Here is a 16,356-nt window from a genome sequence, read left to right as displayed (position 1 = left end):
TCTGTTACGATATTGTATCTATAACGTTACGTATGTTGTTTACGCTATGTCTTTTATGTGTATAGTGGTGGTGCTAACATAAGTTTGCCAACTTCCTTTTCGTACTTTTGGTACTTTCGTTCCTTTTCGTTCCCTTTCATTCCTTTTCGTTCCTTTCGTTCCTTTCCATTCCTTTTCGCACTTTCGGTAGACCCCTTGAGTGCGCCACTACTATGTCTGTCTTTGTACTGGAATAGAAATATTGTATAACGATAAGCAGGTCAGATCATCGCCACAAACCATGTCAAACACATCATTTTACATCTCACCACTGCTATTTCTCCCATGTTTTTCAGGACATCCATAGGTGACATGCGGCCTCTCGCCACTAGCCTGGTTACCAAACGCCAGCCCGATCTCAAGTAGACAGTTTTAAGGTTGGGGTATGGTATCCAGGCTATCTCGCCACCGGCACTGTACAGCGGCTCTCCGAATTGAATCTGAAGTAAAACAGTAAAAACGTAGAACCTGGAATTTAGAAAAATAGTACCAGCATTTGTATGCAATTGTTATCTGCAGTAAAACAGTAAAATTTAAACCCTGGATTTACAGCAAAGCCGATGTGCCCGACAAGTATATCGCACAAGTTGCACAACGATAGCCAATCCTTTCCATAGAGATTTGAGCTTGTTTGTTTGAATCTTTGTTTATTTCATTTTATTTTATTTTATTCAAACATTTGAACAATAACACAATATGACAAAAAGGTGGCACACTCAAGTACAAGACTTATTTTGACGCTACCCCTTACATGAAGAAGCATACATTTTTACAAAGAGAAATCAAGTACATGTACAAAGGAAAATCACGGCAGACAGAAAATAATACATTGTACATAATATAACAAGAAATAAACGCAAGTCCAGTTTCCCACCCAGTGATGAAATAATTGGACACATTTATCATTAGAAAAAATGCCAGGACAACTGTGTTTTTAAAACCTTTGTTTATTCATGTAAGCTCAAACGTTTCACGGAGATATTCCTTCGCCAAACTCTGGTTCGTATGATGAATACTGTTGGCAGACATGTATGTGCAGATCATTTTGTTCTGTATAAGTATTGGTTACAAACTTTGATCAATAATTATCACATCATAAGTAAATCATGTGTATTGTGGACAGTTTGTTTAGAATTCAATGCAATGTTTATAGAAGTGTAATGTTACAATAAATGCCTACCTTCGTGTGCGGAAATTTCTTTACCTATTTATTCATATTATAGTGATATATTATTTATTGATTATTGATTGATATTAATTTCCATATCTACCTCCATATCTAATACATGTGCTGGTATTTACGACATGTTGTACAGTTTACGACAGTTTTGACGTATTATGGCAGCTCAGTCAGTGCCTAGCTGCTCTGCTGTTCTGAGATAAATCGCTAGAGATCGCCCTTGCACCGTGTGACTTTTTGACAAATGACCCTGACCGAGGCTTTGTGATAATCAGCGGATCGACAAGGACTTCAAAGCCACCGCGTTGTTTCATAAAACCCGCCAAGAAATAGATAGAAAGCGCTATTCTTCACTGTATACTTAACAGTAGAAATCATCCAGAAAGATCCTCGCTTGTTGATTCCATGTTTGTTATTTGTTGGTTGCATACGAAATCAGGGCTATGAATTATTTATTTGAGCACATCCAGTAGAGGGCCATTTGGATACCGCGGCGGACCCGGCCCTGAAACCGTCCCGATCCTTCCCCTCACCGTAGCGTCATCACGGACTTGTGCGGGACACTCTAGCCCTTGTCGGGCGGTGTTTGTTGTCTGTAGTCGCCGAGAGGGACTGGGGATCGAGCACGTGTGTTTTGTTTACGTTTTGGCCGCCGTACCGGGGATCGGAGCCCACTCTGACAGGTCTGAAGCCGCTCTACAACACTGCAAGCCTCTCCCCTACAACACTCTGGCTACGGGTAGAAAAATCACCGCTGAAAACAACTTCTCCCCGCTTGTAGCATGCAGAGAGACGGTAGCATAGACAGTCGACATGCTGGCATGCAGACTGTGGCTGTTAAAAAGGTACACGGCCCTCCTAGTACGGAGGTTTTTTGTCCTGCCTTTTTAGTGTTTTGTTTTGCCGCCATTGTTTCCGAAAAAAAACCCTTTTCACCCCTCGCGGCCCCCCACCAGCTGTGCCCCGGCTTCCACACTCTTCCTGGCTTCCGATTTACGCTTTATTTTATCTGAACACTTCACGCAACAAGGTAGACAATATGCCAAGGGTTTTGTTAGAGAAAAATTGACCAAAGCAACATTTTAACTGGAAAATTTGACATTTGTAACAACCTAGTTGAAATCTGCATCTTATATTTCCGTCTTGACGTAAACCGTCATCTTAGGGGTAATCAGACTTCTTAATGTCACCCCCAAGGAGTAGGTAAAGATCCTAAAGAGATCGGGTCTTCAGTTTTAGATCGCATCTTGGTTTGTGTTTCAAAAGGGGCCCATTCTGACCCGTTATCATAATTCACTTTGGTGAAGCTGGAAAATGGTTTAGGGCCCAAGGGATGTCCCGGGATGGTCCAACCATTACGGGGAGGGGCAGGGTGGTGTTTTATTTATGTCTCCCCTCAGTAATTATAGTCCTTGGTACATTCCTGATAGTGGTCTCTAAGCAACAATGAAGAAGGGAATGAGTCTATCGTCTTTTACTGCTCAATAGAAACTGTTATTGGGTAGATTTCAATATCGTTCTGCAAATTTTTCTGGTAGATCTAGTTTTCGTCTAGGTCAGGTAATCAAACCAAATTTTTATGGACGAAAATGCTGTAAATGCATTTAAGTTTGTGAGAGATATACTTTCGCAGTAGCGGGAAAATAGAGTGTTTGCGGTGGTAAGTCATGAAGTTTGGATGTTTCGGTCGATGGACAGGACAAAATTTCTGTCCCAGAAAGCAAATTTCTGCTCCAGGACAGAGGGATGGAGACAACCTTGATTAGGCATAATTAACATTAAAATGGTCAGTATCTAGACAATTGTAAACAATGTAGAAGGCAACTAAAACCATCTGACAACCATCCTTAACTTGGCTTCCAATCCATGTTCCACGGGCATTAAAGTTAGATAAGTTCACTTGTAAAGGCTGGCATGTATTCAATGACTAAGCAATGCAGATCCTCAGTACCAAATTGAGTCCTAAATTTTTCAAGTTATCACCAGGTAGGAACTTGAACCTGAACCTTCGCTACCTGTGTGATTCTTCTCTTCTTTTCATTGAATTGATTTTTACTGTATGGAAAATATTTTCCAGCTTATGAGACCTCAAGAATCAAACTTGCCATAAATGATTCAATCTCTAGTGTAACTTAGTTAAGTTCGTGAAGTTTTTATTTTGCCTCAGAGAGAAAATTGTTCGTCGGGTAGCTGCACAGAGGTGGCCACCACAAAACTTTCAACATTTACAGTAACAAGACTTTTTAGCCAATGTCCAAACCATTCCCTTGTGTCAGCATTTTGTACCTCTTCTGTCAGAAACTTGAGTGGAAAGTTGTTTAGATGTTAAACAAACTTACAACAAAATAGAGACAGGCCATCTGGCTGGGCCTGTCTGACAAAATCCATTCTGACAGAAACTGGGAATAACTTGAAAATAACTTGGAATTTGTATTATTTTGATCCCATTTTTTGCTGTCTACAAACCTAGTAGCCTGATTAAATCTCGCTTATACAATGTAGCAGCCCGCCCAACATCCGCCAGCCTCTGTGGGAAAGGGCTAATAAAAATCTAGTAGTAGCCGGAACCTTGCAGTGAGTTTGTTTGTTTTTTCGTCTGAGTCTGTTTTTTTTTTGTCACTGTCCACTGCTTTAGTTTAGGGATGCGTAAGTCATACTGATCATACGGTGACAGAAACTGTGTAAACTTGGAATTTGAACCGTTTTGATCCGAATTTTTTTTGCTGTCTACGAACCTAGTACATGTAGTTAGCAGTAACTTTTTTTTATTTTTAATTTTTATTGGGGTACATTGAAGACAAGACACAGTGGTAAATGCACTCTAGCAGTAACTTAGAGTTAGTACATTTGTTTATTTTTTCGTTTGAGCTTGTGTTTTTTTTTTCATTGCATTAGGATGCACTTGTAACTTTTTTATTAATGAAAAAGTGTCTTCCTCCATTCTGTGCCATTCACCCCTTTTTCCAAGTGGTAAAGTCCACCCTACTGTCCTGAATAACCCTGCACCCCCCTCTGAAGTCGACATGGTTCCATCTGCTGGATCCTCAGGTCCCTGTTTTACTGACAGAATCCAAACCAGCTGCTCATTTTGCCCTTTTTCTCCTCCACATAACCATACAGTGTAATCCTCGCTAACCTAACACAGACTCTGAACCCCCCTCACAACCCATGGTATAATCCAGTTATCCAGTCTAACCCAACACAGACCCTGACCCCCCTACACACCCTAGTGGTTGATCCCATCTACCCTCCAAATTCAATCCAGACTGTGAATACCTGGGTACAATTTTACTCACCATTGCGCTCCCTTGGAAACATGCTATATATATGGCCTATGTCACATTTCCAAACTGCGACCTGGTCGGGCAGCTTTCGAGAACGAAAAGTATGATCTAAAAAAGACACCAAACTAAAGAGATAGTCATGGCCATTATTTGTGTATAGTTACCTTGGCCAAGAAGGTTATGTTTTGGGTAACGTTTGTAAATTGTATGTATGTTTATATGTAGAAGACCAGCATAACTCGAGAACGCCTGGATGGATTGTATTGATATTCGGTATGTGGGTAGGTCTTGTTGAGACCTGGAAACGATTAGATTTTGGGCCCCCTAGCAGCCTGTTTTGGTACTGCAGCAGAACTGCCTGGTTTGACATCTCGAGATCTGGGCATGCTTAGGATATGATTTTTTAGTGGTAGACAGCTCTTGATGCCGAGAGTAAGTGGTATAGGTTTGGGCCTCCTAGCAGCTTGTTTTGGGACTGCAGGGTAGGCTTAGTGTCAGACTTTGAAATAGAATAACTCAACGTTCAAGAAGGGGTTGGTGGATTGTCATGACTTTTTTTATGTATACATGTCTGTTTTTCATTTCCACAAACAGTGTGTCTAGGCCCTGGTTTGAAAATGTGACCTTAGCCTAAGTTGACAGTGTTAGACATCCAGGTAATAAGATATGTAACTTAACACTTATTACTAGTTCACCTCAGGGCTCAGCGTCCGTTTTTCCGTCAATTAACGGTAATTTGCTGTGTGTGACGGAAAATTTTTAAAACCAATCCGTCAACCTTGACGTAGAAACATCATTGGTGGAAGCTACAGGCAGCTTGGGGACGCCGTCCACAGCCGTAAAAGCCACACACTGTTTGTTTTGCTCTTGTTATGATTGTTGACAACGTGTGTCAGTGCCCTTTCGCATACGATAATCTCATTAAAACCCGTTTTTCAAGGTCTCAGTTCAGTCTCTCTAACTCCTGGAATAGTGTTTCCGCGACAATGGGATTTGGCTGACGGAAAAAAATTTCGAGCTGGCTAAAGCCCTGGTTCACCTTAATCCGCGGGTAACCTATATATGTAGTGTTGAATTAAAAAAACAGCGATTGTAGGAATATCAAGTTGATGGACTGTTCAAGCTGCAAATTTTGAAAATGTTGAAATTTGAAACTGTCAAGTTGATATCCCTATACAATATCGAAGTATAGCCATTATAGCTAAGTACCCTGTTTTTAAAAACAATGGGTTTAGGTTACCTTGCAGATAATGATGAAATAATGTTACTCTGACAACTGGATTACCAAATTTTCTTGGGTTGCTGTTGTGTGTGTATTATTGCACAGAAGGTTCTCTATGTTTTCAGTGCAGTTATTTGTGTGCGTGAGATTATTTCAAGGCAGCATAACTTGAAACATTTGGCCCCACCAATTTTGTTGGTTGGTTCTTTGATTTAAAAGAGAAAAAAATGCTAAATTGAAGTACTGTAAATGCATTTAATTTCGCGGGGATTTAATTTCGCGGTAGCGTGAAAAAGGACTTTACGCGGTGGTTTTAAGTTCGCGGTAGCACCGTAGACTGCAGTCTAGTACCAGAATAGAAAAATGTTCGCGGTGGATTTAATTTTGCGGTAAAGTGGTCACCGTGAAAACTGCATACATTAATCCACCGCGAACATTTCTGCATTTACAGTATCATCTTGAAATCAAGGTCTGAGGGGTATACCTTGTAATTGTAGGGATTGAATATAGGTGTGGAAAGTTTCAAGTATTCCTCCCAGCCCTCTGTTTCAATCCTCTTCGCCAATAGATACTTTGATACTTTTTTTCTTCAAAATGACAGAAAAGCAAGGAATTAGGAAATAAATTTGTGTGGCCTTAGAACATAAAGAAAATGTAGGTTTCCGAAAAAAAATATAGGAAATATTTTGCAGTTTGTTGGCATATTTGAAATGATGGGAGGAAATATTTTGCATTTGCTGGCATTTTTGTAAAGATAAGGAAGAAACATGAAAACATATAAAATATGAAAATAAGAAATATTTTGCATTTGCTGGAATTTTTTGAAAATGGGAGGAAATATTTTGCATTAGCTGGCCGATGCTGGCTATCTAATTTTTCCTGATGCACCCCTGTGGTTTTTGTTGCATTTGCTGGTATGAAGATTTGGAGAAATATTCTACATTTGCTGGGCAATACTGGCTATCTAATTTTTCCTGATGCCCCCCTGAGGTTTTTGTTGCATTTCCTGGTATTAAGATGGAAATATTCAGCATTTGCTGGGCAATACTGGCTATCTAATTTTTCCTGATCCCCCCTGCGGTTTTTGTTGCATTTGCTGGTATGAAGATGTGGAGGAAATATTTTGCATTTGCTGGGCGTTACTGGCTATCTAATTTTCCCTGGTGCCCCCCTGCGTTTTTTGTTGCATTTGCTGGTATTAAGATGGAAATATTCTGCATTTGCTGGCAGATATTCTGGCTATCTGATTTTTCCTGATGCCCCCCTGCGGTTTTTGTTGCCAGATGGGTGAACGTAATTCATGCGGGGTCACCTGTGCATTGTTCGAGGGTTGCCGTTCGGCCCATTCCTGGGGAAATACGATACAATAAAATTCCTGTCCGTCGTTTTTCATTACTGACACCGGTGGTGAAATTACTGCCGTGCTGGGGTCATCGTCCTACAAAGGAAATGGCTTCTGGGGCCAGCGTTGAGGTTCTGTGCTTTAATCTATAGAAAATTACATGTTTTTAATGCCATGTTCACCTTTATCCATTGGGTAACCTATATCCATTGCATTGGAGGATATCACACTTGAGTACGTTGGATTAAAATTGCAATATTTTCAGGATATTGCAGCGAAAAACTACCACCTGTCGGCTTGGTGTGCCTAAATACACTGTGTTATTTAAAAGCAACAGATATAGGTTACCCAACGGATAAAGGTGAACTAGTGTTAATGTTCAGGGTGGAAAATATTTTGGGATGTTGCAAAATTTTGTATGCATGGCCCACAGTCCAATATATTGCCTTGTCCCTTGGACATTTTGAACGAAACGTTACTATTGCCAATTTATTCATCTTGACCATTTTTTGTCCTAAGATGAAAACAGAAAGCAGGGAGGAAAACTCACAGTCACACGAAATTTATTTTCGGGATTAGTCAAGTCAAAGTTTATTGCACAACATTTGTAAAACGGGTACAATGTATGGCAAACTTAGGTAACGTTATATTGTAGTTGCATTGGTGCACCCAACCTACAATAATTGGGTGCAACAAAAAATTTGGGGTGTACCACATAAAATATATTAATAGAATGTTAGAAAAGCCAAATTTGGATGATCCCAAATTCCAATTTCGAATTCTAAAACAAGGACTATGACAAACATTGTTATTATCTTTCTAACACTAAGATGTCAAGAATATCATATTATGGTGCATACTAAGTATAAGTTATGATATCTTTACATACACAAACCTACGAAAATATTTGGGTGCACCAGTGCACCCACAGAACAAAATGGGTGCACAGCTCCAATATTGGGTGCACCTGGGTGCACAAAACCCCAGCATTTTGAGCCCTGTGCTTAGTTACCACATGTACATCCACTCCCTGATACTGTGTGTACCAAGGTACAGCTCTCAGACTCTGTTTTCATCAGGTAAGATTTCAATTCAGCATAAATATGATATGATATATGATAAGTACGATATGATATATGATTAGAAGTATGATATGATATATGATTAGAAGTATGATATGATATGATAAGTATGATATGATATATGATTAGAAGTATGATATGATATGATAAGTATGATATGATATGTGATTAGAAGTATGATATGATATATGATTAGAATTATGATATGATATATGATAAGTATTATATGATATATGATAAGTATGATATGATATATGATAAGTATGATATGATATATGATTAGAAGTATGATATGATATATGATTAGAAGTATGATATGATATATGAATGATATGATATATGATAAGAAGTATGATATGATATATGAATGATATGATATATGAGAAGAAGTTAGATATAATATATAATAACATGTGGTATGATAAGATATATGATATATGATAAGAAATATGATATATGATAAGAAATATGATATATGATAAGAATATGATATGATATATGATAACAACCCAGAGAATAGATTGGTGTGGCATGGAATGAAATTGAATATCTCGGGCAAGAAACACGGTTATTGCAAAATTACACGTCGTAAAAATTCTAATCAGCAAAACTGCCACATACGGTTTTCAGAACCAAGCTTAATTTGTGTCTCTTTTTTTTACGATGTTCTGAAATGAATTCAAACATTCTGGACATGAAATTCTTCATGGCAAAATTTGACGAAATTGTTTCCTTGGATGCGGGATTATAGAAGAAACTGGTGGAGACAAAATTTAATGTGTCTGATTAGCTAGTTCAGTATTTGATTGGAAGGGACATTTTATTCTTTCCATTGGAACATTTGGTGCAATGTCCGAGTGGGTAGAGTGTTCACCTTGAAGTCAGTAGGTCATGAGTTCGATTCCCGCCGAGTCATACCAAAGACTTTAAAAATGGTACATGCTGCTTTCTCTGCTTAGCACTCAGCATTCGGGAAAGAGTATGGAAGTTGAACACAGTGTCACCACTACTAGTGCACTAGCCCCCTGCTGTAGTGATTGCGTTGTGTGGCCCAGGGCTACTGAAACAGAAAATGGGCACTGCCCTATGCACCATCAGGCGCGGGAAGGACTTCGACTTTGAGCGTTTAAATTGTCCGGTCGAGCTGTGCTGTTTGTAAGTCCAATAGGAGTGTGGCAACGCATGGCCAGGTGGCTAGGCTAGCAGACACGAGATCATGAGGTCCCTTGTTTGATTACAGGTAGTTATAGCAAGTGTCAAATTACAGATTTTCTGGATTCACAGCATCACTAATCAAAAGGTTTTGTGCCCTGAATGTTGGTAACCCGAGAAGAGACCCTATTGTCCATTTCCAATGTTCTTCCCGGGCTGAAATGTTGATTTTAAATCCTTGGTTTAAATAAAAAATGTGGGGACCTTGACTAACTGGGAGCAGAAACTCGAAATCGCAGTGAAACTCTGCAACCCAGTTGTTGACTTGTTGGGTAGTACATGAAGATGTAAGACCCACAAATACCAGATACTCAGACAATGGGGTAGATTTGTAATTGGTCAATCAGTTGTGTCTTTCAATCCAAAGATCCATTAGTTGTATGGACAAGGGGGTGAAGTCTGCCATCCCTGACTTCCTTGTTGTTTTCCTGATAAAAGGGTGAAGACCCGGAAGCCGACAAGTCCAAACCCGACTGCTCCAAAGTGAACGGCATCAAGAGCGGGGACCAGTCGCCGCTACTCGAGCTCTCGCCCCGCGGGAAGGACCAGCCCAACGGCGAGGGTTTCCCCGGCAACGCCGAGGACACGCCCCTGGAGCCGGCGCCACGCAGAGCGGAGGAGAAAGAGGAGAAGAAGGTGGGCTGGGGACAGGTGAGTTTCACTTTCACTTTCCACAGGTGTACTGTTGGGACAGGTGAGTTTCACTTTCACTTTCCACAGGTGTACTGTTGGGACAGGTGAGTTACACTTTCACTCTCACTTTCCACAGGTGGGACAGGTGAGTTTCACTTTCACTCTCAACAGGTGGGCTTGGGACAGGTGAGTTTCACTTTCACTTTCCACAGGTGTGCTGTTGGGACAGGTGAGTTTCACTTTCACTTTCTACAGGTGGGACAGGTGAGTTTCACTTTCAATTTCCACATGTGGACTGTTGGGACAGGTGAGTTTCACTTTCCACAGGTGTACTGTTGGGACAGGTGAGTTTCACTTTCACTTTCCTCAGGTGGACTGTTGGGACAGGTGAGTTTCATTTTCACTCTCACTTTCCACAGGTGTACTGTTGGGACAGGTGAGTTTCATTTTCACTCTCACTTTCCACAGGTGGACTGTTGGGACAGGTGAGTTACACTTTCACTTTCTACAGGTGTACTGTTGGGACAGGTGAGTTTCACTTTCATTTTCCACAGGTGTACTGTTGGGACAGGTGAGTTACACTTTCACTTTCCTCAGGTGGACTGTTGGGACAGGTGAGTTTCACTCTCATTTTCCACAGGTGTACTGTTGGGACAGGTGAGATACACTTTCACTTTCCACAGGTGGACTGTTGGGACAGGTGAGATACACTTTCACTTAACACAGGTGTGCTGTTGGACAGGTGAGATACACTTTCACTTAACACAGGTGTGCTGATGGACAGGTGAGATACACTTCAATTCTACAGGTGTTCTGTTGGGACAGGTGAGGTACACTTTCACTTTCCACAGGTGTACTGTTGGACAGGTGAGATACACTTTCACTTTCCACAGGTGTTCTGTTGGGACAGGTGAGTTACACTTTCACTTTCTACAGGTGTACTGTTGGGACAGGTGAGATACACTTTCACTTTCTACAGGTGTACTGTTGGGACAGGTGAGATACACTTTCACTTTCTACAGGTGTACTGTTGGGACATGTGAGGTACACTTTCCCTGTATCCCCTATGCTGATTTGGAAAGCAGAAAGCAGTATGTACCATTTTCAAAGTCTTTGGTATGACTCTGCCGGGGATCAAACTCACGACCTACCGAATGCAAGATGAACGCCCTTAGTCTGCCCCCTCGGCCATGGCACCGGTCGTTATGTCCATATGTCCAGACAGTAACATAATTGTGAATCATGTTTGTTATGATAACGGGCAGCACCCGGCTTGTCTCATCAGTAATAACTACCGATTAGTCGCCCCCCTTTTTTACGATGCGACATGCGGCCGTCAAACCGTCGTAAAACACAATTACAGCAATTATAGGTCTAACGAAGGTGCAATATGTGAAATCTGTTTGGACGCCGGCCAAGATCTTCAAACTCATTTGACCTTGTACAGTCAAACCTGTCTATAGCGGCCACTCAAGGGACTGGAGAAATATGGCCACTATAGACAGGTGGCCACTATAGAGAAAATGTTGATCAATTGACCATGAGCAAGCTACACATGATTTCAGGTCCCACTAATCTTTCTCACCAAGTAACATTGTCTCGATCAATGTCTCACCGACAAAGACTTGCACTTTAATGCTCAAGGCATACATATCTTCTGCTACCGCCAAAATGACCCTGTCAGGAACTCCAAATCCTCGCAAACTACAATTTCAAACTCGGTACAGGGTGACATAAGGCTGCAGTATGGTCGCAATAGGCAGTGTTTCTGTATCAACGGGACCGGAAATTGTGTGGCCGTGGCCGCGTTGGACAGGTGGCCGCTAAGCCTATTTCTTCATTATTACGAATCCAAGGGACCGAGAAAAAGTGGCCACTATAGCCAGGTGGCCGGTATGCAAAGGTGGCCGCTAATACAGGTTTAACTGTACTTGTAAGTGAGCTACAGGATGTCCCTGTAGTTCAACTGGTAGCAGCCTTACAGTTCAGATCAGGGTTGTAGCCAGCCTGAAATCATTTTCAGTCCCCTTCATTTTGAATGGGAATCCTATTGAGCACCGAAGGCATGGCGTGACGTTGCGCGTCATTTCTAGGGGGTCTGGGTCCCAGAAAAATTTAACATCAAGACCCTCTGAAACACTATTTCCTGCATTTTGAGGTGCAAAGTTTGCTTGTAGACTAAGCTGTTCAATGGCATCTGTTTGGGCGAAGAAGAACACATGGGTTTCAGTTTTTTTAATATCTTTACCAATTCTATCTTTATCAATTTTTGTCTGTCTCAGGGGACGGAATGGGGTAAACTTTTTTCAGTCCCCAGCTGCAAAATTCCTTCAAAGGACTGAAGGACAGGTGCTGGCTACAACCCTGGTTCAGATCCTGGTAAATTTGGTAACTGAGAGACCTCTGTTCAGTCCTGGACAGGTTGGGGTTGCATCCGTCTTTTGGAATATAAAAGAGTGTTCCCTTGCCTTCAGCCTGATAAGGTAACCATGAAATAGGTCAGGATGAAACAGAAGGCTGGAGGAAAACTTACACCTTAGGCCACACCAATTTAATCTCTTGGTTCACGGATTCGCTCGCTCCAATTTTTTGGAAAAAAAAAAAAATAAGAATAAAAATTACCACTCAGCAAATTTTCACCATTAATGAAACCATTCACCAGCTTCCTGGTGTAGCTTCCTTTATATTATAAGCTCCTTAAAGTGTGGGTACATGTGCTGTTACTGTACAATAATAGTGTTTTTGTACTTTTTGCAAGCTGAAAACTTTATTTCTTTATGTTTTGGATTAGCCGTTACCTTTACCCCAACCATTTTACAATTTTTATTTTCATTTTTATTTCGCCCTCTTGCTCCATATTTTTTATGAAAAAATCCGTGAACCCAGAAATTAAATTGTTGTGGCCTAAGGTAGCCATGAAATAGGTCAGGATGAAACAGAAGGCTGGAGGAAAACTTACACCTTACTGCCCTGCGGCTTTCTAGTGTTGCACATTATCCTAAGGATGCAAACACTGAGAAAGATATAACTCCAGAAAACCCCCTCCCGGACACAAAATTCGACCTGCCGCATCAAGGCCCAAAGTCAATCCTAGGCAACAGGCAATAACCCCCCACCCATGCACCAAAAATCGTTGCAATCCCGCGTATCGTTCCGGACACACAGCGCCAAAAATGCCCAAAAAACACAGAAAATGCCACCTGCAATGTTAAGTTCAAGTGCCAGGAGGCCCAAAATCACACCTGAGTGTCAGGCCACCACCCCCAACCCACGTACCAAAAATCGTTGTGCTCGCACCATCCGTTCTCGAGATACAGCGCCCTACATCCCCAGCTTCCAAAAGTTCCCACGCCCGTGAAAACCATACCTGCATACATGCAGGTAATGAGCCAAATCCTTATATCTGCTTGGAGATGTAGAGGCGAACAATACGCATGGGTATTACCTTATGTAGAAGAAACACTTCAAACATTACTATAGATATGTATGATAGTTAGACTACAAGCTATAGTAAGTTTAAGGCAACACCAATCCATTTTCTTGTTCTCAAACATACTGAAGTAAAATTTAGCTCTTGGTCAAGATGAAGGGCTGGGAGGAAAACTTGCACCTTACTACATGTACATTCACTCCCTGATACTGTGTGTACCAAGGTACAGCCCTAAGACTATGGTTTCAAAGTAATGTTTCATTTCTAGTATTCTTTTTTAATACTCTGAGAACCAACATATAGATATAGTTTGGCCTTACCTATGAGTGACACCTGTACACACCTGTCACACCTGCCTGACTGTACACCTGAAGAATTATTCTGAGAACCCTTCATAATTGCTTCATTCCAGTGACTAGGGATCATATTACCGGTCATTGATTATTGGGATCGGGTTACGCCAGACTTGAGCACATCTGGCAAGTCTGTGGTCTCCGTGGCAGACGGAGTATCGAAGGCAGAGCCTCCTGAAGTATCAGATTACATGTATCATATTGCAGCAGAAATGGGGGCACCTATTGGATTACTCGCTCATGTCAGGTCACACCGACTCTCTAACGACCCACGGAAACGATACTGCGGCCTACATCGGTAATGAGGGCGACCCACGTAAACGATACCGCGGCCTACATCGGTAATGAGGTCGATCCAGGTCAGCCGCACGCGACCTTCAAATTATGCGGCGTCTTGTGACCTTCAAGGTGTTGTGGATGTAACAGATGAGATCAGATGTCAGATAGATATCAATGTGGGCAGGGTTACCTGCATATGTTTTATGGATTCAGGCTATTTTGGTTTACCTGGAAACTTGAGGTTGTGTTTTGGGCCTTGTTTGTAATGTGTTTCCAGATATTTGTAGAGTTGGCATAACTTAAGGTCTCATTGATGAGTTTCTTCTTCCCATAGACTTCTATGTTATAATTCGTGGTTTAAATGGGCGCGTTCATAATGAAGCTACGTGAAATTTCAGCAGATTTTTCATTCTATGTCGAGCACATTTACCCTTTATCGTGGGAAAAAATTGCCAATGTAAACCCTATACGTAGGAACTTTTTTTATAGCAATTACAAACTACGATTAGTCAATCCCCACAAAAGGCACTTTTTCGCTGCTATTGTACAACCGCACCACTCAGAACCCACGACTGTGTACCTCCGACCTAGCGCGCGGCTGCAAAACTTTACCTGCTAATATCTTCAGTTAAAAACAAGCTTTCACCAATCTAACTTTTGAGATCAGTTCCGCTGGCTAAAAGGGAATTTCTCACCACTAAAAACATGCGTCCGTGCGGCCGTTCATTTTTGGGTAGGATCTCTTTTAGGGTACCCACTCGCGGAGTAATACATCTGAATGAGACCTTAAGAACCCCTGCAGAACTCCCATTGTTTAATGGTGGAAGCTCCCCATTTGTTTTCTGTTTGGTCTCAGCTTTCCTGACCCACTCACTCTATGCTATTGTTGTACACTATTGTAGAACTCTGAAGTTTTTTTAACGTAAAGTTAGTTTTAATGCCTGAAGCTCTGAACATGCAATTCATCGCATTACGGAGATTGATGGAACTCAGAAATCAATAAACAATTATTACACTGTATATCCAAGCAGCATACAAATGTTTTGTCTTTTCAAGCAAGATAATATATCTTTGTTGCACAATCCATTAAGAACTTTAAACGTATGACTTCAAAATAGTGAAAAATGATGTCCCAAATAATAAGGGACATGATGAATACATTGTATTTGCCCAACTTCCCACTGCCATTGTTGTTGGCCAAGCAGCAAAGATGAATGATTTTGTAGTTTTCTTCTTCAACTAATTTCTTCTCAAAGAATGTGTCTCTTCCACCCACTTTTGACCCATTGCTGAAGACATTGTTTTCATGATGTTTTTCAAGTTAAGCATATTTTTTGTATTTTTTTTTTAAATCCGTGAACCAACAAATTAAATTGGCGTAGCCTAATGAATGTTTATTTTTGGGACCACTATTGTGCGACCATGTTATAAACCCCACCTGTTGCCCCAGTATATAACTACAGCATGTTTCTTTAGGCCTGGGGCTGGGATAATTTTGTACCAACCTGTGGAAAATAATATCCCAAATCACAAGTGACCAGTGATATGATAACTGTATAATCTTCTGACCCTACTTCCCACTAGTATTGCAGTCTTAAGTACATGTAGCAAAAATAAATGATATAATAGTTGTATATTTATATCTTTCTCTCTACTCTTCAAGCAATAGATAAGAAACCCTCAAGTGAGAAGTTGAAACATGTAGCCTCAAACATTGTTCCTTGTAACTTATCAAATTTGAGTGACCAGTACTTTAATATAAGTAATGTTTATTTTTCAGACCATATAATTGTACCACCACATTGTAAACCCCACCTGTTGCCCCAGTATATAACTACAGGATGTTGCTTTAAGCCTGGGGCTTGGCTAATTTTGTACCAACCTGAAATTATTACAAAAAAATGATATCAAAATGAAATCATAAGTAGCCAGTGCTATCATAAAGCAGAATGTTTATTTTTCGGACCACTATTGTTACCACCACATTGTAAACCCCACCTGTTGCCCCAGTATATAACTACAGGATGATGCTTTAGGTCCGGGGTTGAGCTAATTTTACACCAACCTGAAATGTGGAAACTTTGACAACTTTATTCAGCCCATTAGCTAGCATACATTGAAATATAGGTAGCTAATATTTCTGGACATGTAAAAAGGATGTACAAAATGTACAAAATACATAAAATATTTACAATACAGATAGAGACTATAATACAGTTACTTATTTACATCATTTACAAATGTGGAAAATGGTATCCCAAATTATAAGTGCCCAGTGCTATGAGTATGATAAAACTTAA

General features: G+C 40.7%; 3 protein-coding genes across 6 annotated transcripts in view; 1 reads left to right on the top strand and 2 right to left on the bottom strand.

Moving 5' to 3' along the window:
* The window catches only part of LOC118424803 (zinc finger protein 665-like), a 1,044,319-nt gene that overhangs the window by 684,743 nt on the left and 343,220 nt on the right, over positions 1-16,356 (bottom strand). The window lies entirely within an intron of this gene.
* LOC118424824 (formin-like protein 2) overlaps positions 1-16,356 on the bottom strand; it is a 1,075,906-nt gene that overhangs the window by 744,018 nt on the left and 315,532 nt on the right. The gene's annotated exons all lie outside the window — the stretch shown is intronic.
* LOC118424805 (RNA-binding motif, single-stranded-interacting protein 1-like) overlaps positions 1,532-16,356 on the top strand; it is a 133,492-nt gene continuing 118,667 nt past the window's right edge. Inside the window, exons 1-2 of one of the 4 annotated variants that reach the window (XM_035833586.1) lie at positions 1,532-2,064; positions 9,800-10,012. In XM_035833586.1, coding sequence (XP_035689479.1) covers positions 2,002-2,064; positions 9,800-10,012 — 276 coding nt within the window. In that variant the 5' untranslated portion in view covers positions 1,532-2,001. The remainder of the gene's footprint in view (positions 2,065-9,799; positions 10,013-16,356) is intronic. The other 3 variants (XM_035833587.1, XM_035833585.1, XM_035833588.1) reach the window with 3 other exon arrangements.

The sequence above is a fragment of the Branchiostoma floridae genome, chromosome 10 (assembly GCF_000003815.2).
Source record: "Branchiostoma floridae strain S238N-H82 chromosome 10, Bfl_VNyyK, whole genome shotgun sequence".
In the NCBI taxonomy this organism is placed as follows: domain Eukaryota; kingdom Metazoa; phylum Chordata; class Leptocardii; order Amphioxiformes; family Branchiostomatidae; genus Branchiostoma; species Branchiostoma floridae.
The sequence above is the reverse complement of the archived record's forward strand: the minus strand, read 5'-3'. Positions and strand labels throughout refer to the sequence as shown.